The sequence below is a fragment of the Aricia agestis genome, chromosome 2, assembly GCF_905147365.1.
Source record: "Aricia agestis chromosome 2, ilAriAges1.1, whole genome shotgun sequence".
Taxonomy (NCBI): Eukaryota; Metazoa; Arthropoda; class Insecta; order Lepidoptera; family Lycaenidae; genus Aricia; species Aricia agestis.
In genome coordinates, this window is record NC_056407.1 from 5,189,190 (window position 1) to 5,212,900 (window position 23,711).

Consider the following 23,711-nt stretch of genomic DNA (forward strand, 5'->3'; position numbering starts at 1 on the left):
AGTCATATATCTGTCACCGATGTCTATGGCGACTGTCAAACGTCACTTTGACGTTTGACAGACGTCATGTCATGAAAAGTGATTTAGTGCCGTCGGCCATCACTTCTGAACGAGCCGCCTTCAAGGAAACAGGTTAGTGAGTGATTATTGTACCATCTACTTTAGATATTTAAGTTTATATTTTTGATGATATTAATATTAAATTTGAGAATTATAAATTCGTTGAAATGATTATACATATTTATTTCTTTTCCTTAATATTATAATAGTAGAATGATAATTAATGTGGGTATTTTATAAATTAATAAATGGCGTTAAGTGATACGTATTTGTTTAATTTTTCTCCCTTCTGAGATAGTCCCACATCTCAGAAGTGGGATAAATCACGGAAATAATGAATATTTCGTGTCACAACTCACGTACCACGCCACGGTATTCTATTTATATATTTTTTTTAATTTTGAAACTTTTTATTGTTCGAACATTTTTGATTAAAATAAGGTCATCAATGCAGAATAGTGATTATTTTATAGATTTAAACCGTCCTCGATTTAAATTTCAATATGTGATTGCTGATGAATTTGGATAAAATATTATATAAAATAATAGGTATCATATATTATAATATTAGACATAATTTTGAAATACACTTCTATTCTAGCTTTATCAATGATATTTACTCAAAATATATTTTTAAATCCAAAAAAAAGTCTGTTGATTTAAAAGATGTCGAGAGATTAAATTATTATCGTTTACTTTTCTTATACGCCATAATGAAATAATTTTAGTCTACCGTCTTTTCAATCCCTATGAATTTATTTTATTATTTTAATATAATATAATATTTATAATGGCTTATTCTAAATAATTTCAAGCGAATGCCGAGTTTACTGTATTATATTATTATAATATATTTAAAATACGTAATGAACTATCACAAATCACGGTTGATTACAATATTATATTTACACAATATTATGAGATATAACGTTTTTTTTTTTATTTATTTTTTTTATTATTATTTTATTTTAATCAAACGTATTTTACGCATATTCACACGATCGTTTTGAGTTTCAGAAAATGAGTGGTTGTGAATCCAATGGGATATCGCGCCGTGGTCCGAGCCGCGCACGAACGTCGGCCACTTCACGGTACGTCGACCGGCGGGACAGCTCGCGGACACGAAGCCGCAGTCCTGCTAGAGACCGGCGTGACGGCGGTCGGAGCAGGAGCCCTGACCGCGCACGTCATTCACACCACCATGGGAGAAAAGTCTCACAGAAAGAAGAAAGACTTAAGGTACTTGAAAGCGAGATCTGTAGATTGCGTAAGCGATTAAGTGATAATGAATCTGACCAAATGTCTACAATACATCAACATAGAAATAGTAGCAAAACCCCATGTCGTACTAATAAACGTGGACGCTCACTTTTTACTCCAGATATTGAGGCTCCACCGATAAAGGATAGGAATGACAATTTAATGGAACAATTCTTGAACATGCTTGGAGCAGGGGCAGGGAGTCGTGAATCATTTTCTAGTACGGTACTTGCAAATGTCATTCCTGAATTCGATCCACTTGTTAGAGAACAGACTGTAAACGTTTGGATAGACAAAGTAGATGAATGTGCGGAGATTTACAATTGGAGTGATAAACAAACAATTCACTATGCCCTGCCCAAACTTAGCGGCATCGCTAAAACTTGGTATCAGGGACTACCCTCTATTAAGCATACATGGTCTGAGTGGAAAGCTATGCTAAAGGAATCGTTTCCATCGACGGAAAACTACGCGGAACTACTGACCGAGATGCTTAATAGACGAGTACGCCCTGGTGAATCTCTAGAATTATATTATTTCGCTAAGGTTAATTTACTCAATAGGTGCAAAATATTTGGAAAGCAAGCAGTAGATTGTGTCCTTTATGGAGTTGATGATAGAGGAGTTCGCTTAGGTGCACAAGCAGCAAAGTTTGATAAACCGGAAGACGTTTTGGAGTTTTTCAAAACCATTAAGTCGCAAAATCGCAGTCAATATAATTACAATGTTACGCAATACAATAATAACAGAGATAGACGGCAACATAGTTTAGCAGCTCCTAATAATAGTTATACGAAGACAACGGACAATACTACCAAAAGTAATACTAATAGTATGTACAAGAGCCAAGTAAAATGTTTTAATTGCGAAGGTATCGGACATCCTAGTTTCAAATGTCCTAAACCTCTGATAAAATGTACAGTCTGCAACTATTTAGGTCACGAAGCTTCAAATTGCATTAAAACTAAGGGTGCCGTTGCGCCTAAAGACAAAAATGTTTTGGAGGTTAGAGAATCAGAAAATACCAATACAAAGTATAAGCTTCCTATCTCAATTAATGGTACTACTACTGTGTGTCAAGTGGACTTAGGAAGTGAGGTTACTCTTATTCGTGAAAGCGATGCTATAGAATTAGGGTTAAAATGGGAACCAATAAATGGACCACGATTAAGAGGGCTAGGGAACATACCATATTTGCCTTTAGGTCGCACGACAACTAACATTAAAATACAGGGAGTAAGCGAAGATGATGTTGAAGTTTATATAGTTGATGATAAATTAATAAATTGTAACATTCTACTAGGACATACGTTTACGGAAAGACCTACACTTAAAATTACGAAAACCCCAAATGATTTAAAATTTGAGCGTATAGAACATGAACATGACTTAAAACTACAGTTACGTTTAGCTAATGACATTGAAATAAAGGCAGGAGAGATGAAAGCTGTGAATGTTATTTCGGATGTCTCTTGTAATGGATATATTTATGTAAACGGATCAATTCGTGGAAAGCTAGGACAAGAATATTATCTTTTACCTGGGGAGTATCAAATAAAAGAAACAAATTGTCAGGTTTTAATTCAGAGCGTAAGCATGAATCCTATAAAGCTAAAAGGTAATACTCTTGTAACGCGTGCTAAATTTATGGGATTATATAAAGAAGTTATGAGAATAATTAATGAAATTAATGACTCACCTGTTGATCCTAACCATGGCTCACAATTAACTGAGGCACAAAAACTTGAATTTCACAATTTACTTACCGAATATAAAGACTGTTTTTCTACAGGCATGCATGACCTTGGTTTTACGAACGTAGCAGAAATGGAGATCCACCTCATTGATTCAACTCCTGTAGTTTATAGGCCGTATCGTATGGCTTACTCGGAACGTAAATTAGTACAGGACATGGTTAGTGATATGGTTGAACATGGAATTGTTCGCGAATCAAGTTCCCCTTTTGCCAGTCCTATTGTATTAGTCAAAAAGAAATCCGGCGAAAAACGCCTGTGTGTAGATTATCGTGCACTCAATAGGCGTACAAAACGTGACCATTACCCACTTCCTAGGATCGACGATCTATTAGACGAACTGTCCGGACAGTTCCTGTTCACGTCCTTGGATTTAGCCTCAGGATATCACCAAATTCCCATAGCTGAAGAATCTCGTGAGAAAACGGCATTTGTTACACCAGACGGACAGTTTGAATACAATCGCGTACCGTTTGGTCTAGCAAATGCCCCGGCAGTATTTCAGCGAGTTATTCATAAGGTCCTTAGTAAGTCCAAAGTACCATACGTTGTTATATATATGGACGATATATTGATACCATCTAGGACGTTTGAAGAAGGCTTAAAAAGGCTAGAAGAAGTCCTTAAACTCTTACGGGAGGCAGGTCTTACTTTAAAAATGGAGAAATGTCACTTCTTTCAAGAAAAGATTGATTTTCTGGGTTTTGAGGTAGACAGCAGGGGTGTTAGACCCGGATTTGCAAAAACTGAAGCAGTAACTAAATTCTCTGTTCCACAAAATCAGCATGAGGTCAGGAGGTTTCTAGGTCTTGCCAGTTTTTTCAGGCGATTTGTTAAGGGTTTTGCGTTGATTGTCAGACCCTTGACGAGTCTCTTGAAGAAGGATATGCCATGGCATTGGGGTGACGACGAAGCTCATGCTTTTGAGAATATAAAGAAATTTCTTTCGGAAAGACCTATACTTGCTCTTTATGATCCCCACGCAGAGACTCAGTTGCATACTGATGCCTCCAAATTTGGATTGGCTGCTATATTATTACAACGAAAAGAGTCCGAACTATGGCAGCCCATTGCCTACTATAGTCGGCAAACTCAGGGAGACGAAATGAAATTTCACTCGTTTGAACTTGAAACCCTTGCGGTAATTTCGGCTTTAAACAAGTTTCGCTCTTACCTGATTGGCATTAAGTTTACCATAATAACGGACTGTAATGCACTTCGTACAACCTTTACTAAGAGAGACCTGATTCCACGCATATCTAGGTGGTGGATCCAATTTCTTGAATATGACTGCACCATTGAATACCGTCCTGGTGAGAGGATGTCTCATGTAGACGCTCTCAGCAGGAGTCCAGTGTCAGTGGATCCAGAACCGATACATACATTAGATGTTCTGGCAATCACTGCTGAGGATTGGATTTCAACGGTACAGTCTTCTGATGAAGAAATTAAACGAATCAGGGAAATTTTGGAAGATCGTAATACTCCCTACGTTACAAAAGTCTTTAAAGAATATAGCGTTAAAAATGGTAGAGTGTTTCGTGTTCTAGAAAATGGAAATACTAGGTGGGTTGTTCCAAGGGGCGTAAGGTGGCAACTTATGAAGGCAAACCATGATGATGTGGGCCACTTTGGCTTTGAAAAGACCTTAGAGCGTGTCAGATCAAAATTTTGGTTCCCAAAAATGCGTAGATTTATTAGGAAATACGTGTCCGCTTGTCTTGAGTGCGCTCACCATAAACTGCCATCTGGATCAAAAGAGGGACCATTACATCCTATAGCTAAGATTGATATCCCCTTCCACACGATACATGCAGACCATTTAGGCCCATTTCCACGTAGCAAACGAGGTCATACATATATATTAGTTGTGGTAGACTCATTCACAAAGTTTGTCAGCTTAACTCCTGTCAAGAGCACGCGCACTAAAGAATCTATAAAGGCATTTCGTACATTGTTTAGTTTTTTTGGCTCGCCTTCGCGATTAATAACGGATAGAGGTACGAGTTTCACGAGTAAAAAGTTTAAATTATTTATTAGGTCTGTTGGCGCAAAGCATATTCTAAATGCTGTCGCAACACCACGAGCAAATGGGCAGGTAGAACGGTATAACCGCACCATTCTAGCTGCTCTTGGCTCTATGGTTCACGGTAAAGACAAAAACTCATGGGATGAACTTCTTCCAGATGTCCAGTTAGGTATTAACACCTCTGTACATGACGTAACGAAAAAGACACCTTCCGAACTCTTGTTCGGAAAGAATGTATCAAACCCGGCGTTAGGGATATTAAATGACTTAAATAATGATATAAATACAGATGTCCAAAATATAGAAGATATAAGAGCAGAAGCTAGTGATAGGTTAAAACGAAATGAACAGCTGATGAAAGAGCGCTATGATAAAAAGAAAAAGCCTAGTAAGATTTATACAGAAGGTGATTTAGTTAGAATTATTAGAAATGTAGTAACTGGACCCGGTCAGTCTAAAAAGTTAGAAGCTAGGTGTAGAGGACCTTATAGAATCAAAAAGATTTTACCGAATGATAGATTCCTTATAGAGGACACACCACTTACCAGGAAGGGGCCTAAATACGAAGCAATAGTAGCAATAGACAAAGTTTATCCTTGGCTCAGTTTCGGTAATGCTGCTGCTTGCTCTTCAACTGATGATAGTGATGACAATAGTGAAGACGAGAATACTTAAAATTATGAATTGATAATATAAAAGGAATTAAAGATTTGATTAATATAATATTATTATATGTACTTAAATTATTACAGTAATATTCTAATCATTTTTAATGGAAGTCTATAGATCATAAAAGCGAGCATAATTAGTGATTAAGCGAATAATAATATAATGATCAGTGATTGAGTGAGGGGTGGTTTTAGCCGGGCATGATTGGCATATGAACTTGTCGCCCAGGAGTGGTTTAAATCATCGCAGTTGTGTGAGTTGTGAGTGAAGGAAGTAACTCCCAAACCATACAGCTATATTTAAGAAAGTGATGACTTGTGTGATGAGTGATGCCTTGAGCCGGGCCTGAATGGCGTACGAACTCGCCACCCAGGAGTGGCTCAGGACATCGAGGTTGCTTTGTAATGGTGAAGGAAGTAACTAATACAAAGTTAACCATTGTTAAGCAAAGTTAACTAATTTAAATTATGGTAAAATAATTGTTTTTGTTAGTTAAAATAGCAATATATAAAAAAAGTGGTAATAATAATAATTTATAGTAAATAATTATTAAAATATATATTGAACTTTAAAATGACAATTAAAAAAATGTGTAAGTATAAATAAAATATATAATGTCTAAAAGTGAAATGTAAAATATTGTGTGAAATCTAAAATATATAAAAATGTGCAAATATGACTGTGTGACATTTTAATATTATGTAATTAATGGAAAATAAATACAATAATTTGTTGTGATGAACTTAGAACGAAGAGACTCGTTCCTAGAGGATGGCCGACTGTTACATACACGTATTATTTTAAAGTATTTTACCGTTTGTTTACATTTTTTTTTATTTAAATATTAGTCATATATCTGTCACCGATGTCTATGGCGACTGTCAAACGTCACTTTGACGTTTGACAGACGTCATGTCATGAAAAGTGATTTAGTGCCGTCGGCCATCACTTCTGAACGAGCCGCCTTCAAGGAAACAGGTTAGTGAGTGATTATTGTACCATCTACTTTAGATATTTAAGTTTATATTTTTGATGATATTAATATTAAATTTGAGAATTATAAATTCGTTGAAATGATTATACATATTTATTTCTTTTCCTTAATATTATAATAGTAGAATGATAATTAATGTGGGTATTTTATAAATTAATAAATGGCGTTAAGTGATACGTATTTGTTTAATTTTTCTCCCTTCTGAGATAGTCCCACACATTGTAGTAGGTCTGGATTAGATTAACATAAAAAACACATCAAGTACAACTACTCCCTCCCTTGCTTCTCCATTCTCTTTATTTACATCAACGTATATTTTAATAATGTATCTATTTGTCTATGTATATTCTATATGATATATCTACATAATAGGTATCCAATATCTACACCTAAAATTTAATAAATCAGGAATTTTTGCTATTCAGAATCTAGAAAAGATGCATAAAGTAATATAAAATTATACGTATTTTAAAATAGAACCGAACCTTGGAACCGAAGGATAGTATTAAGTTTCGCTCAGGTAATACGAGTATATTGAACGATATCTCGAAGCGAAGCACTCAGGTATAATTCTGTCTACTCTGACTCAGGCTGGCATAAATTGGAATTTTCAAAAGTTTAAAGAGGTAATTAAAACTCTTAAAGACGCGTTATGTTATTTCAGAGTTGAAAGTTAGTAGCAATTTTATAGAGCCTACTTATACAGTCTCTTTTTATTTAAGGAGAGAAAAAATCATATTTAACCAAGGGTTGAATTTAACGTAGATCTGCACTACTGGACCTTAATGACTTGGGGGTAATATATTAACATTATAATTTTTCTACTGTGAAATTAAAAGTAAGCATAAAATGACGAAAATATTGTCAATTACATCCTGACTATCTAGGTCAGGTATATTAATCTTGAAATTAATATTCATAATAAGGAATCTAGTTGTACAAATACTTAAATAATCATTTCATCAAGGTTCTCATATCCTCACTAAACCTGAACGAATTTAAATAGGGAACATGAATTGACTTTTAAACACTGAATTGAATATTGCCTCGGGTAAGTTTATTTAGAGATAGCTAGGGTGACAGTCATTTTGGTCTGGCTTGGGATCGGATATTAAGATAAAAATTTCATGACACTTTTCACTTTTGGGAAAGGATACTTAAGGATTGTTTTTATCATGGAAAAATGGACGGTCCCCGCACGAAAAACCCTTTCCTCAACGAGAAACATGAGATGAGTGAATAGAGTGGCGAACTAAAATATTTTACGAGATAAGAGCAATTGCAAATTTTTTTTCCTTATAATTTGAACAAACCTTGTAACTTACCAGCTATTTCATTATCTAGCTAATGTAGCTCTAGCATCTAGCATCTAGTCATACATAGACTCCGCATTTTTTATTTCAAATAATTTTCCCGCTCCTAAAAGTCTCCATTTATGCAAAAAATATAGTTTTCAAATTACACACTTTTTTACCATTAGTTACCCAATGGCAAAACAGTGTCTTCAAATATGTTTAGAAATCATACGTAAAAAACCATGTGACTTCATTCTTTTAAAAGTTTGTTCCGTTGAAGCATGGTCACCGTAGTGAATTACCAGCTCGCGTTGTATGAAGCAATTGTTAAATGTCAACATTACGAGCGAGGTTTATTTTAATTTTATGTGCGTATAAAATGTCAGGTAATTGCGCGTACGCAGAAATCTAGACGGTCTGTACGTTTGTTTGTTGTTTCGTTTATATCCCTCAATATAATTAGTACCTAGGAGGTAGGAGATTGAGCACTGTAAATATAAAAGAAATAGAAGTTCCTAGCTAAAGTCACTAATTGTATTGTTAAGTACCACAACATGACTGCCAACTGTCAAGATGTAAAGATTTATAATTTGAACTATTAACACTATGTTTAATTACACTTTTCACGTGTCATCTGTATCGTCTAAGCTCTACGTCTGCGCTCTCTACCTTTTTATTATATGACCCCTGGTATGAAAAAATATTTCGCGACCCCTCCACCAGTTTGATTTTTTATCATGTACGTATGTTTATAAATAATAAGTCCTCTTGTTAAAATTCTTATACTTCATGTATTCTCATTTTAATTTTTTAAATTAATCATTTTAATTTTTTCCTTAACAACATTTTGACCTCTGGCGACCCCCCCTACAAAAACTCCCATGAGGGGGTAGTGACCAATAGGTTGAAAAACCCTGGACTCTACAGGAATGCAAGAAATATTTTTCAGTAAAAAAATATTGTCAGTCAGGCAAATCCATACGCTCAAGCTAGTGTAGCTATAAGCAGACGCTTTAATGAGAGTCCGGCGCATATTTTATCCTATTCGGCAAGGATAGTGGTCTTTTATAAATATATGTCGCTCTCCTTTGTTCTGGCTTTGTTCGCACTGGGCCCACACGGTATACACGTATGGTACGTATTAGCTCTAAAATATTTGGGTCGAATATGCACGTTTTTTGGAAGTCGGTTAAATATGAGGCAAAGATGGTACTTTTAAAGCTCCTAAAATATGGGTCAAATATAAATACAACCTTTTTTCTGAAAGTCGGTTTTATAAAACGTAATCACTAGTAGTAATAGATCTACCAGGACTGACCAGGATCTGATGGCAAAAAGGGACAAAAGAAATTGATGTTAGGCAATACCGGGGTAATTGGAGTAAAACGTTTTGATACTTTTTTTCCTTTATAGCGGCTGGTTCTGTGTGTAACATGCAAATATACAAAATTATTATATAATTAGGATATATATTATAATTAGGATATTTTTTGAAAATCTGTCATTCAAATTTGCCATCATATCCTGCTAGACCTATAATTTTGACAGAAGTTGGAATTTGAAAAGGCGTAGGAGGTCGTAGCTCTACGAAGCTACGAACGCTACGAGTTAAGCTACGTATGTTAGTTATTTTTTATTTGTATGCATGAAGCATCATCTTATGGTGAGGCTTACAATCTGGTCAAAATATCTGAAAACTGTCTACAGATGTTTGAACAGGGAGATTTTTTTTTACTGACGCCAGTATCATTATTGGTCAAAGTAATCAAGAGTTTACATTCCGTAGATTATAACACCTTTGAAACCCTGTGCCTAAACAAACATAATTTGTTGAGTTTATCTAATGAGGGATTTTCCTATATTTTTAATTTCATTGTCAAACAGTTTCCATTTTAGTAACTAGATAGCGTATGGGTAAACAACAATCGGTAATACCAGGGAATACATCAATAATTGCTACGAAACTGGGCAAAAGAATGTAAAACTTAATACATTTCAACTTGAAAAAGACGCAATAATATTCCAATGAATAGGATAAAAAAGTTATTATAACGATGTTTTAGCTAAAATTCACGGAAGAAATAGCCCTATTTACCGATATTCACACCAAATGTCACAGGAATTATACATTTTGGTTTTGACAACATCTTACCTGCACTTGTGCAAGATAACGGATATTTAATGGCTAACATTTTACCAATAATGGATATGAAAAACCCAAAAACCACAATTTGGGAAAAAATAATAAAAATCACACCAACAATAAAAAGTAGAAGAAGTTTGAAAGTGACATGCCCGCCAAAACTCTTTCAGTTGTCAAGTTTCAGTTTGACAAGTTTTTATTATGTCAGCGTGTTCCTAAACTATTACCAGTGTACTGGCCTAATCGCTTAGGCCAATGATCGCTTAGGTTTAAGATATTTTGATTTATGTCACACTTGACAGTACACTGATATTTTTTGGAAACACAACCCATATGTAATCAGTGATGCCAACCTGCAGATAATTTCAGATCGGTGAGGAACCAATAGAAAATCTAGAAGTGTTTATCCTTACGCCATCTAGTTAAGATTGTTAAAATTAAAATTAAAAAATATAAATGAAAATCCCTCATTCTTTAGCTTGGCTTATGCCCGTTTTCTGTGGTTCTTTTCTTATAACTGGAGTTCATCCATTCCCTAGGGCCTAGCGCATTTGACCTGCTAACGTCAAAACATTAACCAATCAACAACGCTGTTGAACACATAAACTCCTGTCAGAAACCGGATATTATTCAATTTCACGCTCGTTAACATAATGGTCCCTCTAAGCATATATTTTAGTTGTATACTTCGTCTATTATTACCGGAGACCCTCGAGCGAGGGAACATGTATTTGACATGTCAATCGCTGGAGGCATCCGCAGGTTGCATCAGTATACTTATAGTCTATTACTATTTGACTATTACATGGGGTATTGCAGTAATGGGACATATAAGGGTGGTCACGACAGCAGAGCATGCACTGAGTAAGGGTCGGGTCACACAGAAACGCGACATGATGATGCACGATCACCAGCTAACACGACACCGCTGAACGACGGCAAATTCAATTTATTGATGTTTTTAAGCGTTAAATTTTCGGTGTGGTTTAAACTTTAACCTTACTACCTTAGGGTAATTTCGTTCTTTAGAGTCTTTACTATATAATATTTCGTTGGGCGGACAGTTAATAAATTAAAAAGTTTGGGTATTATCTTGATTTATAATATTGTACTAAATATTGATTGCGTAAATCGTTAGGTTATGCCCTTGCCTCGCTTTTTCTTAAATTTGCAAATTTCCTTGTATAATAATTCCAGTGGCTGTTTTTTCTACACTTTTTTCACTTAAATATTAAAGCCAAACTAGTGTAATGCTTTCTACCTTTTTTCCAAAGTTCCGTTAACATTAGTAACAAGTGATAATTCACAATTGGTGCGGTTGCGTGATGTCGTCATTATGATAAACGCAGATGCGGTCGCGGTATGCGGAAGCCTTAAGGCGTTTTACTTTCGTTCGATCTTGAACCCGTTTCGCGGCCACTGACCGCTGTTTCACGATGACTGAACCCATCTGGTCTGATAAGTTCATGATCATCATCATCATTGTTGTCAACGTAGTCATCTTCATCATCAGCAATATTTCTATCATCGTCATTGTTTTTGTTGTAGCAATGATTGCCATCCTAATGATACGAGATAGGTGAGGCCTTCAAAAGGACGTCAAAGAAATAATGTACTATTTACAGGTCGTTATCTCGAAGGTAACTAAAAGACACACACCTCTTTATAGACCGATTTGAAGGCTATAGGTAGTAAAGCGATTTTTCAAAAAAAAAAAAAAATCGATCGCCGATCGTCACATTGAGTTCCGAGAAAATATGGAAGTTGTGGAGAAAAGTGTGGGGTATTTTTCACTATTCAAACGTAGCCCTGCTATCACTCACTTCTCAGTAGGTTTATGTTTTCGATTAGTAACAGGTTGCATTGACCTATGGTTGTGACAAGTGACACGTATTGATTACTCTGCAGTAGTACCATCCTCTTCCATTCCCACATTCGCGATTGCTGACTTTGATTGATCGTTTCGTGTTATTTTAGATCCTAATGAGCGATCGACGATAGGATCTTAATTTGTACCCTTAGTTCTGGGCTTTAAGGTTGTTATTTAGGTTTGTTGTTGTTGCTATTAAAAGATTGACTTTATTTTATGGAATACTTGTACAAGTCAGTATTTTATCCACCATTCACATCGCTTTTATGTTCTGCCATTCACTAGCCATATCCTAATGACTCAATTGCTATGTCATTAAAACAGGCGTCTTATATAAATAGCTCAACTTAATTTATAGAATAATTGTTGTAAACTAGCTAACGATGATAACACATCTACATATTATAAACTAGCTGTTGCCCGCGTCTTCGTCCGCGTGGACTTTATGGTTGTTACGCGAAAATCATAAAAGTATACTGTGTGGGAACCGTACATTTTTCCGGGACAAAATATATCCTATGTTCTTTCCCGAGCCTCAAAGTATCTCTATACGAAATTCCAGCAAAATAGATTGAATAGTTTAGGCGAAAATCATAAAAGTTTATTGTGCGGGAACCGTAAATTTTTCGGGATAAAAAGTATCTTTTGTCTTTTTCCGAGACTCAAAGTATCTCCATACAAAAAATCATCAAAATCGATTGAATAGTTTACGCGCAAATCATAAAAGTATATTGTGCGGTAACCGTACATTTTTCCGGGACGAAATGTATCCTATGTTCTTTTTCGGGACTCAAAGTATCGATATACCAAATTTCAGCAAAATCGTTTCAGCCGTTTACGCGTGATGTCGTGACCAAGGTTAATATGGATTCATTTTTGACCGACTTCCAAAAAGGAGGAGGTAATACGTTCGCTTGTATGTATTTGTTTTAACTTTTATGTATGTTCAACGATTACTCAGCCGCTTATGATCCGATTTTTTAAATTATTTTTGTGTTGTATAGGGTTTAGCTCAAATTTGTTACCATGTTCACAAAAATGGTGATCTTATGATGGGATCCATGAGGAATCGAGGGGACTCCTTGAAATGTGTATTGAAACATATAGTGATTTCGATTTTTTTTCTGAACCATTCGAGATAAATGCTACCAAAAAGTAAGATTTCGCACCAGGTTAAACCCTGGATCCGAAGGTACCCAACAGAACTTTTAAAACATAAGGTTTCAAAAGTTCTGTTGGGTACCGTACGTAGATACAGGTTCGGGGATTTCGGTTGTTTAAACAACAGAAAGCATAAGCCAATATATCAAGTTGATTAATCATCATCAACACAACTATAATAATTATACCATGGCCTGGGTCATCAAATTATGACCCAATTATTAGTACTTTTCGTGATATTTAGCATCGAAGCTGATGTTTTTGATGATTATTTCGCTGTTTGTGGACTAATTTTTAAAATTCTTTTGTTGTATAGGAATTAGGATATAATCTAAATTTTGTATTACCATTACGAAATTGATGATCTGATGATGGGATCTATGTGCAATCGTGGTAAATCCTTGAAATTTTGTAAAATCAAATGGCGGTTAAGAAGTTTTTTCTAGTAACTTAAACATATTATATTACAAATATCTAATTGCAGACAAAGGTGTCTCTTGATCCGAAGGCACTGAACAGAACTCCTGAACCTTTAAAGATAAAAGTTCGGAAATTGCAGCATCGCTTAGATAACTGCAAGCATTTACCACAATAACTCCGCTTACAGTAACAGAATGTGAATATGTAGTTAGCATTCGTTGCGGTTATTTACGCATGAAGCCTTATCTTGTAGATAACTAAAAAGAGTAAAATTATTATTTTTTAACAAAAAAATTAAACCGACTTCGAAGGTAAAAACAATATTCTTCAAAATATAATCTAAAAAGTGTGAAATAATTCTTATTCTCCTTAAGCGCCTTTTTCTAAATTCTACTAAACCTCAACCAATTCTGTTCTCAATTTTCATTCTTTTGAAGTCGGTACTGGCTAAGTTCTATGTCAAGTATTTCAGTTTTGGGCTGGCCCTGATTACTGGTTGCTCTTTTATTTTAATTTAAAATTGTTATTCTTTAGTCCTTTTATTTTCTGGCTAAGAAAAGCCCTATCTATCTGATAAATAGAAACAGGATACAATGTTATATATTCACTTAATTAATAATAATTATCTAAAAAAGCTTAATATACTAAATTAAAATAGGTATATAATTTAGGATATTAAGCTTTTTAGATACTATACTAATAAAATCTAATAATTATAGTTTATAACGGTTTTTTCGATGCGATTGAAATAACTTAGAATTATGGGTAAAAAGGCACATTACAATATGAAACATCAATTTTAGTTTGGCAACACTGTTTGAAAATGTATGTGTTTATGTGAACACTAGGCCGGGCGGGCGGATGCCTGGTAACCCTGATTACTGACTCAGCTTGCGCAACACACCACTTATTTCCAAGGCTCCAGGCATCTTTCTATTGCGATATATCATTGAGGAAATTCATTACTGTAATTACTTTTTGGAGTTTTTCACCCATTTTTTGGTTTGAAATTCCTCCTTGTATCTATTTCAAAATATTTATTCCATAAGATTTTAATATGTATTTTTAATTTGGTTTTTATACTTATATCCTTTATGGTATTAACCGACTTTCAAAAAGGAGGTGGTTCTATGTTTTCGTTTTTGTGTCTATGAAGTTTTACAGTCTTATTTCTCAAATGAGGGTATTTGTTTAGTTTAATTAATTTTTGTTATTGTCATTCTTCTAAATCTGTATCGAAAAGTCCTGTTGAAGTGTCGCCGATTCGATCATATTTAAATTAGGAACAGAAGTTCTTTGTTTGAAAATCCTTGTAAGGCCTTGATATTGATCCGCTCTATATATTGACCGGACTGTCATTGTCGCTGTAAAAAACCGTACATAAATGGCTCGGTGTAACATTTCCTAGCGGCCAGCGTGCTCCTATTAATATTACTAGTTTTTGTTGCTCTATTTTCAACTCCACGGGCCATTCGTTACACTTATTCAAGGTTTATCGGCTTCCGCTTATATCATTAATTTTAATTTATTATCTACTATCGCTTTTGCGTTGTAATTAAACAGTGCGTTATGTTTCTGGCTTTATATAATTATTCAAATCTTACAATTAGTATTTTATCGTTTTTTGTTTGAATTAATTGGGCTCGAGTATTGCAAAATAACAGTACCAGCTAATAAATTCTATGTAATTATGAATATATTTGATATTTAGTTCGCTGTGTCGCAACGAGTTGCGCCGTCGAAATGTCGTGCCGGGCCGACATTATGTTTGCTTGCATAGATAGAGGCCAAAAGATCAGGGTAGCGGCGCGTCGCCATAGATATCTATGAGACTATTGTGTGGTCTGTTAGAATTTTTACTTTTGTATGTGTTTCGTGTCTAACTGCGTCTCCGGGATTAAATTAAAAGGGTGACTCGTTATAAGTTACCATTTATTCACACACATCCTCGCCTTTACATCTGTACATTTTTTTACAATTAAAAAATATTACATTCCGAACAATTGAGTATTTTTTGGCTAAGTTAATTATCACAGTTTACCATCCGTGCGCGAGGCCGTGTCCGGCGAGGAGTCCGCCGTGCGCGGCGTACGCGACCGGGGCGTGGATCAGGGGCGCGGGGTGGGTCTGGGACAGAGAGGAGGTGGCGACGGAACGGGAGCCGGCGAGCGCGGCGTGGCCCAGGCCGGCGTATCCGAGTCCGTGGCCGGCGTAGCCGAGACCGTGGCCGGCGAGGACGGGGGCAGGAGCGGCGAGCACCGGGGCGTGCGCGGCGTAGGCCAGGCCGTGGCCGTGGCCGGCGAGCTGGCGGGCTACCACGGGGGCGACTCCGGCGGCGGCGCCGTCGACCTGAGCCTGGGCGGTCTGGGCGGCGTCGACCGACTGCCAGGCGTGATCCTCGGCGGCGTTGATGGCCTGACCCTGGAGCTCGCTAGCCTGGTCGTGGTACTCGCGGGCGGCGTCGACGGAGGCGCGGGCATGGTCGGTGGCCTCGACGTGGGCGTCGATGGCGGCGCCCTGGAGGTCACCCGGGGGGATGGTGGGGAGAGCTGGGGCGTGGGCGACGGCCAGGGGGGCGGCGTGGGCGACGGCGAGCCCGCCGTGGGCTAGGCCCAGGGGACCGGCGAGCCCGAGCCCGTGACCGTAGGGGCCGGCCAGCAGGGCACCCGAGGGTGCGGCTGCGGCGCAGGCGAGGACGGCGGCGGCAACAATCTGCGAAAATAAATCCACATTATCGATAATCCGTTCGGCGCGGCACTAGTCGGGCACAGCACTGTTCACGTTACACAATTCAAACGGCGAACTGACCAGAAATCTCATCGTGCACTTCTGTCGTAGACTGCTCGAGGGCTACTGATTGCTCTCATTACGTTCCCGGCGGTTTTTATACGTTCAGCGCGTGGTGTGAAACGGAACGCGCTTAAAAAAGTAAGCGGCCGAGCTCAAGGGCGGGAAGGGTGCAGGAAGCGCGGTGGTTTTGGTACACGCATGTACGAAATTTTGACTTTGGAATGTGTCAGTCAGACCAATGTCATTTTTTCTATGATCGACTATAAGTCGACTGTTACTTGTGCGGTACAGTATGAGTTAGAGGCTATCAATTAAATGGTAAAATACTAAAATGTAATAATAAAAACGTGCGAAATATATCGACAAATTTAACGCAACTTAAATGTGTCAATTAAATTATATGAGCCAAAAGTAAGATTTGTGCATTATTGTAAGTATATTAATGCTTATTGTATTCTATACCCTGAATATCTGAGACTAATTTAGAAAAAATGTTAATAGATTCAGGGTCCAAGAGATCGCTAGCATCATAACGCTAGCGATCTTACGAAATTCTTAAAAATAATTTTTGACCAGAGAGTTTCTACGTAAGAAATGTTTTTAAAACTTTGAATTTACAAGAATTTTGTGTAACTGAAATATGAAAAACTTCCATCCGTCCAATCCGAGACATCTAAGACAGTTCCATTTTCTTGCTGTTGTGAGCAGATTATGTAAGATACTTATTATTTCAAATACAAGTACGATTGTTTTTTCTAATTAGTGTTGTTTTATGATGTTAATAATTGTTGTAATTTTAATAAGTGTTTTATGAAATTCTCGTTATGTTAAGTTTGTAATAATTTTATTTGTTTGATATTATTTGTAATTATTAGGTACGAATGTGGTCCTATTTGAGCAGGTATAATTACATCCTGAATTGAAGGCTGCTAGCGTACAGCTGCTAAGATAATAATTTGTTCAATTAATATAAATCAGGTGATGGAATTATTTGTTTTGTATGCATTACGTTAATTTTTATTGTTTTTTCACAGGCGTCTCTTAAGTTTTACCAATTGTTTATATGTGATGCACGACACTTAAAAAACCGCTAAGGGTCACTCAATGCCAATGGGTGGTTGGTGAAAACGGTCTTTAGTATTTGTATACCTACTTATAAAAGATAGCCATTTATAACTTTTATTGAGGTGACAAAAATGTCTTAATATTATGATGGTTGCGTCTGTATTTTCACCAAAATTGTTTTAGCTTCGTTAAAGGCACATCTGCGTCTGTCTTTTGCACCAAAATTGTTTTAACTTCATTAAGAGGATACACCAGGGGCGAGAGAAATTGAAAATAGGTATTTGAAAATGTATTGCTGCCTCATCAGTCTCAAGTCTCCCACCGCAGAGCGCGATAGAGACAACACGACAAAAGTTCTAATAAAGGAACAGAAATCTTCGATTCGTTGTCCGCTGATTCCTTCTCCAAAACTTAACCAATTTAAGTACTTTTTTCATTAAGAATTAAAGCAATGCTTGAGCTGTGTTCCTATGTTTTATTTTTTTTCACAGAGGAAAATCTGGCCATTTTTTGGTTTTTTGGACGTTCTTATCTTTTTTAATAATAAAATTATGAAAAAAAAGAAAACATAGGGACATGCTAATAGTGGCCATTGATATTCAGGACAAAAATCATAACTCTACCGGCATTATCCAGGGAGGAAACAGGGGACAACGTTTGTATGGAAAAACGGCGGTGTGGACTCCTCTTAAAGGCACATTTAATGATTCGTTGTTAAAATCTTCGACTGATGTTTTTTGGAAAGGTGAACAAAATGTAACTATTGTTTAAACGTATGCTAACGTTTCACTTTTAGTGCGATCATTATAATAATTTTTGCATATAATTTATGAAAATAAAATGTAACACTTTTATTTTTAACGATTAGCTACGTTATTATGTAAATTGCAATAAAAAGTGGAGATTTTGGAGAGGAATAATGTTTACCTAGGTTTCCCTGGCAAAGTCTATTTTTGTAAAGAATCATAATCATGATGAAATTTTAGCAAATAGCTGATATCAACACTAATGAAAACATTACATATAGGTTGTTTCATATAGCCTAAGCGGAAGAAACATTTATAGTTCAAGGACCGTATTAGTTTTATTTGCATTAATAAAGATTTTCACGTCTTAATTATTTTTTCGCTAAATATCAAATAGTATCTGACAACATTGAGCTTCGTCTCAGACCTACAAGTATACCAAATAACCCAGAGACTGCCTGAATAACCCAATAAGAGCCAGAGACTGCCAGAATTTTGTCATTTTATAAAAGCTGAAAGTTCTTCTGTATATGACCCCTATTATAGAGGTAAGAACGGCCAGAAACTATGGAGACTCGGTCGCGGTTACTTTAGGAGGTATCCAGTTCTGAAGGTCTACCTCACCTGCGATAAAGTATGAAGCTCAATTTATTTTCTTATTTTCTTCGGGATAACAGTAGGAATCTCGTCTTCCATTTCCGAACATTTTTGACAGTTCCTTTCCTTTGTCAGACATCCCTAAATTTAAGTTTTTTTTATGAAATAAGGGGGCAAGCGAGCAAACGGATCACGTGATGGAAAGCAACTTCCGTCGCCCATGGACTCTCGCAGCATCAGAAGAGCTGCAGGTGCGTTGCCGGACTTTTAAGAGGGAATAGGGTAATAGGGAAGGGAAAGGAAGGAAATAGGGGAGGGTAGGGAAGGGAATTGGGCCTCCGGTGAACTCACTCACTCGGCGAAACACAGCGCAAGCGCTGTTTCACGCCGGTTTTCTGTGAGAACGTGGTATTTCTCCGGTCGTGCCGGCCTATTCGTGCCTAAGCATGGCTCTCCCACGTTAATTTTATTAGACTTTGAGGTGATCTGGGAAGCATCTGTCATAAGTGACCGGCAGAGGAAGACGAGACTCCTACAGTCATCCCGAAAAAAAAGACAAAATATTGACGAGTTTAGGTGAAAAACATATTATGCCGTTATCTGTGTCATAACGTACGTAATACATGTGTGTGAACAGCTCACGATCAGGTTCTGATTCGGCACAAAATACGACCGTGACCTTATAGCTCGTACGGTCCACACATATATGTACAGCTTTCCGGTATAATATGTTGCTTAATTAGCATGACGTGTTTACGCGAAAATCTAGCGAATGTGTCGTATACCATACGTACACTTTACAATATACATCTCTATTTCTCTATTTTATATGGTACTATGGTACTACTATAGTATGGTGACGCCCGCAACTCCGATGCGACAAAATTATCGCGCAGGAGCAGTACATTTTTCCGGGATAAAAAGTATCCTATGTCCTTTCCCGGTTCTCAAAGTATTACTACATACATAAAAATATATTTACACACTAAATTTCAGCAAAATCAGTTCAGCGGTAAAAGACAGACAGACAGACACATGGAAGTCCTTGCTATGGTTATATAATCGTGAAAGTAATACTCTCTCTGTCTGTTACCTGTTCCCTGTTACCCAGAAAAGGACATAATATTATGATAGTTTTTATTTATTGCGGAACAAATTACAGCTTTTACGTGAATAGTATTCATTCTCAATAGGGAGTAAATCATAACATAATATAGGGAACACCAATTTCACACTTAGCTTGCAACAACAGTTCTTGGTATCTCAATACGTGTGACTCTGATGGAAAAGGAATGAAGCAGAAATGACGCATCTGCCATCCGTATCGCAAAGTATCCGGATTCATACAGGGACAGTATTCATAAGCATACAGGGACAGTATTCATAAGCTAGTGTGGATCCATTCATAACGTATTATATAACTGACCTAATTCATTAACATTGTACATGCGCCGGCACGGATGAGCTGGCTCGTTATCCAATAGCTTGTTATAATTGATAACTTGATTGTTTCTAGCACAATTCACAATAAACAGTTATATTTTTATTGAAATAAATGTGTATATTTGATTGTAAAAAAGTGAAAATTGTTAAAATCCTACCAACTTCTTCAATGGAAAAATCTCTTAACCATATTTTTTACATTTAAGAAACCCAATGAGTATCTTCAAGTAAAAAGTAAAAATTGAACATTTTGATAGCAAAGTACTAAATAGACTTCCCATGCTCCATCATTGTATCTTATTTGACCAAATGAAGGCGTAAAAGTGCAGTTTTGACCGTCAAGTTGTAAAAGCAACTGTCTTGTAAAATTACTGACCATGATGATACCTCGTTTGATGATTACTCGTTAAGCTAGAACCTAATACAAGTTACGGCTGAAATAAATACGAGTCAGTTTTTACACGTACAAACTATTTAGCGGAACTGATTGTAAGAAAAACTCTACTCGCTGTTTATTTTTCTTCTCGCCGGGTTAGTTCCCGAACCGGTGGTAGGCAACATGTAGCCCGACATTCTGAAAGCATTTGAGTCAAATTTATTCAGAAACGAGCTTTTGCCCGCGGCTTTTCTCGCGTTAAGAAGTATTATTATATACAAACTTTCATCCCCCATAGACACTCGCAGCATCAGAAGAGCTGCAGGTGCGTTGCCGGCCTTTTAAGAGGGAATAGGGTAGGGTAGGGATGGGAAGGGAATAGGGGAGGGTAGGGAAAGGAATAGGGGAGGGTAGGGAAGGAGATAGGGTACGGGATTGGGCCTCCGGTAAACTCACTCACTCGATGAAACACAGCGCAAGCGCTGTTTCACGCCGGTTTTCTGTGAGAACGGGGTATTTCTCCGGTTGAGCCGGCCCATTCGTGCCGAATCATGGCTCTCCCACGTCTAATCAGATATCAGATACTAAAAAGTTCAATCATCATTTGTCGCTACCACGAGTGGTCGGCGTAATAGAGGCCGACCCAAAAAAAGGTGGCGCGTCGAACTGGATGCGTTCGACAAAGAGTGGCCATAATATCACAGTATCGTAAATTATAATTTACGATACTGTGATCTTATGGCCACTCTTATTCTATAATAATTATTATAGAATAAAAGAGGCTTTTGCCCAGCAGTAAATGGCCGACCAAACAGGAGGCCAATAATAACCATAATAATAATAATCATCGTTTATTGATATGCATAATACTCGTATCATAATATCTACGTCTAGCGCGGGCGGACTATTAGTTTACATTAACCAGTATATGATTTGAAAGTTCTAACCTTTTATAGGTCAATCAGTAACAGTCGCACAAGGCTGCCAGCGTTGAATAATTGTGTCATTGCAAAAGGATAATATAACGCCGGAGACGCGGAACCGACCCGGTGTCCGTTACTCCACCTAACCCGATACCTTTCAGCCTATAGGTACTAGCTATAGGATATCTAGATTGGTATCGAAATTCACCAATAGACCTCAATATGTGTGGGTTATTGTATATTAAGTTTTATTCAATTTTGGACTTTATGATATTGTGATAGAGTTGAATTTACAATGGAGTTTCAGCGCATGATATTTAATCCCTAAAACTAGAGTCGTGACGTACAGAGATCGTCCGTTTGTCATGAGCTTACATGTAAGCATGAATCCCGATAAGGATACACGTTTTTCACATATCCAATTCCGTAGCGAAGGGTTCGTACAACACGATTCCTATCGGATTACCTTTTAAATCGTTGAATTCCAAATTTTTGTTAATAACAAATAATTTGGTTATGTTTATGTATGTATGTAAAGTACAAGATTTTTGTCATAAGCGTTGGTCGCTTAAAATTGCTACCTATGTGTAGCAATTTTAAGCGACCAACGCTTACGACAAAAAATCTTGTACTTTACATACATACATACACAAATAATAAGAAACTCGGCTATGACTGCAAATACGGCTCTATGGTCATCTTAAAATTATCATATAAACTATAAGGACTTCTACAGCAGAAAAAACGAGACAGAAATTCTGTAGTAAAACGCGGGTATTGCGGTACCAGCAAACTCTGAGCGAAGCTGGGAGACCGAGCTTCGCTCAGAGTTGCTCATACTTGTTTCTGAGCTATATTTGATTTCATTATTATAGTAATTTATTTACTTTTTTAGTTTCTTTATAAATCATTAGGAATAAAATAAATCACAAAAGAAGTAGGTTGCAAGGCATTGTTCCTTGACCTCCATGTGGCGTCACATCACTATGAGCAGATCTGGTTATCGGTGATGATTGACGGTGTTGATAACGTAGCAACTTGTGATTGGTTTTAGCCGATAACAATGGTCAAGCTTGCTGGCTAAGTGATTAAGAAATACCAAAGAGTTTCGATAAATTAAAAGATAGTATCAATTTTTATGATTGAATTCCTTGATCGCACGAGGTTTCTTTTCGTGCGAACTTTTAGAAGTTTGTCAAACTAATAAGCGCGAGTTGTGAGTACTATTTATTTTTTTTATGATATAAGGGGGCAAACGAGCAAACGGGTCACCTGATGGAAAGCAACTTCCGTCGCCCATGGACACTCGCAGCATCAGAGAGCTGCAGGTGCGTTGCCGGCCTTTTAATAGGGAATAGGGTAATAGGGGAGGGTAGGGAAGGGAAGGGAATAGGGGAGGGTATGGAAGGGAATAGGATAGGGGATTGGGCCTCCGGTAAACTCACTCACTCGGCGAAGCACAGCGCAAGTGCTGTTTCACGCCGGTTTTCTGTGAGGACGTGGTATTTCTCCGGTCGAGCCGGCCCATTCGTGCCGAAGCATGGCTCTCCCACGTACAAAACTCTGCATAATAAAGGTGTCATAAAAGTTTTCACAGCACACTCATTGGCGGCTCACCGGCGGCGGACTGAAGACAGATCGAGAAGATGTTTATATTTGTAGTCGTGGATCATTGAAATTAATGTGCTTTTAGTATTTGTGATTTATGTGTAAATGAAAATGTTTATAATATAATTTTTAAGAGTGTATAAAGTTTCAAAAGGTGTCATAATAACACTAAAACAACTATAAACACGCAGTTATCTCAATTAATCAAAACAATAAGTCCGTAGCAATAGAATGTTTCATGAATATAATGTTTTTATTTCACGTAATTAACATACACATTTTGAACATTGGAGACCTTGCGAACGACCTCTGTAATTAGGTCTGTTTTGTAATGAAGTAATTATGAAAACCAAGTATGTGAGACGGTGGTGGCCGGGCCGCGCGCCCGTTTATGTCTTTTGTATAGCGCGCTGTTGGCCTATCTCCGAATGTCGTTTGCCCTATGTTATATTTGGTTTTCCATGTATTAAACGTTTGAATTAATGATATTACCGTTATATTAATGGAC

General features: G+C 37.0%; 3 protein-coding genes across 7 annotated transcripts in view; 2 read left to right on the forward strand and 1 right to left on the reverse strand.

Annotated features, from left to right (window-relative positions):
- LOC121739983 (WD repeat-containing protein 7) overlaps positions 1-23,711 on the forward strand; it is a 116,119-nt gene that overhangs the window by 64,701 nt on the left and 27,707 nt on the right. The window lies entirely within an intron of this gene.
- Positions 1,049-5,722, forward strand: LOC121739984. 2 transcript variants are annotated; one of them, XM_042132654.1, is made up of 2 exons: positions 1,049-3,038; positions 5,614-5,722. In XM_042132654.1, the coding sequence occupies exons 1-2, from the start codon at positions 1,081-1,083 to the stop codon at positions 5,630-5,632; spliced, it is 1,977 nt and encodes a 658-aa protein (XP_041988588.1). In that variant the 5' UTR covers positions 1,049-1,080; the 3' UTR covers positions 5,633-5,722. The 2 variants fall into 2 exon arrangements, with proteins under 2 accessions (XP_041988588.1, XP_041988589.1); XM_042132655.1 differs by having other exon boundaries at positions 1,049-3,033; positions 5,609-5,664.
- On the reverse strand, positions 15,571-16,653 carry LOC121739988 (cuticle protein 65-like). The gene is made up of 2 exons (XM_042132658.1): positions 16,464-16,653; positions 15,571-16,367 (listed from the first exon to the last, which is right to left on the reverse strand). Exons 1-2 carry the CDS (start codon positions 16,473-16,475, stop codon positions 15,693-15,695), a joined length of 687 nt encoding a protein of 228 aa, XP_041988592.1. The 5' UTR covers positions 16,476-16,653; the 3' UTR covers positions 15,571-15,692.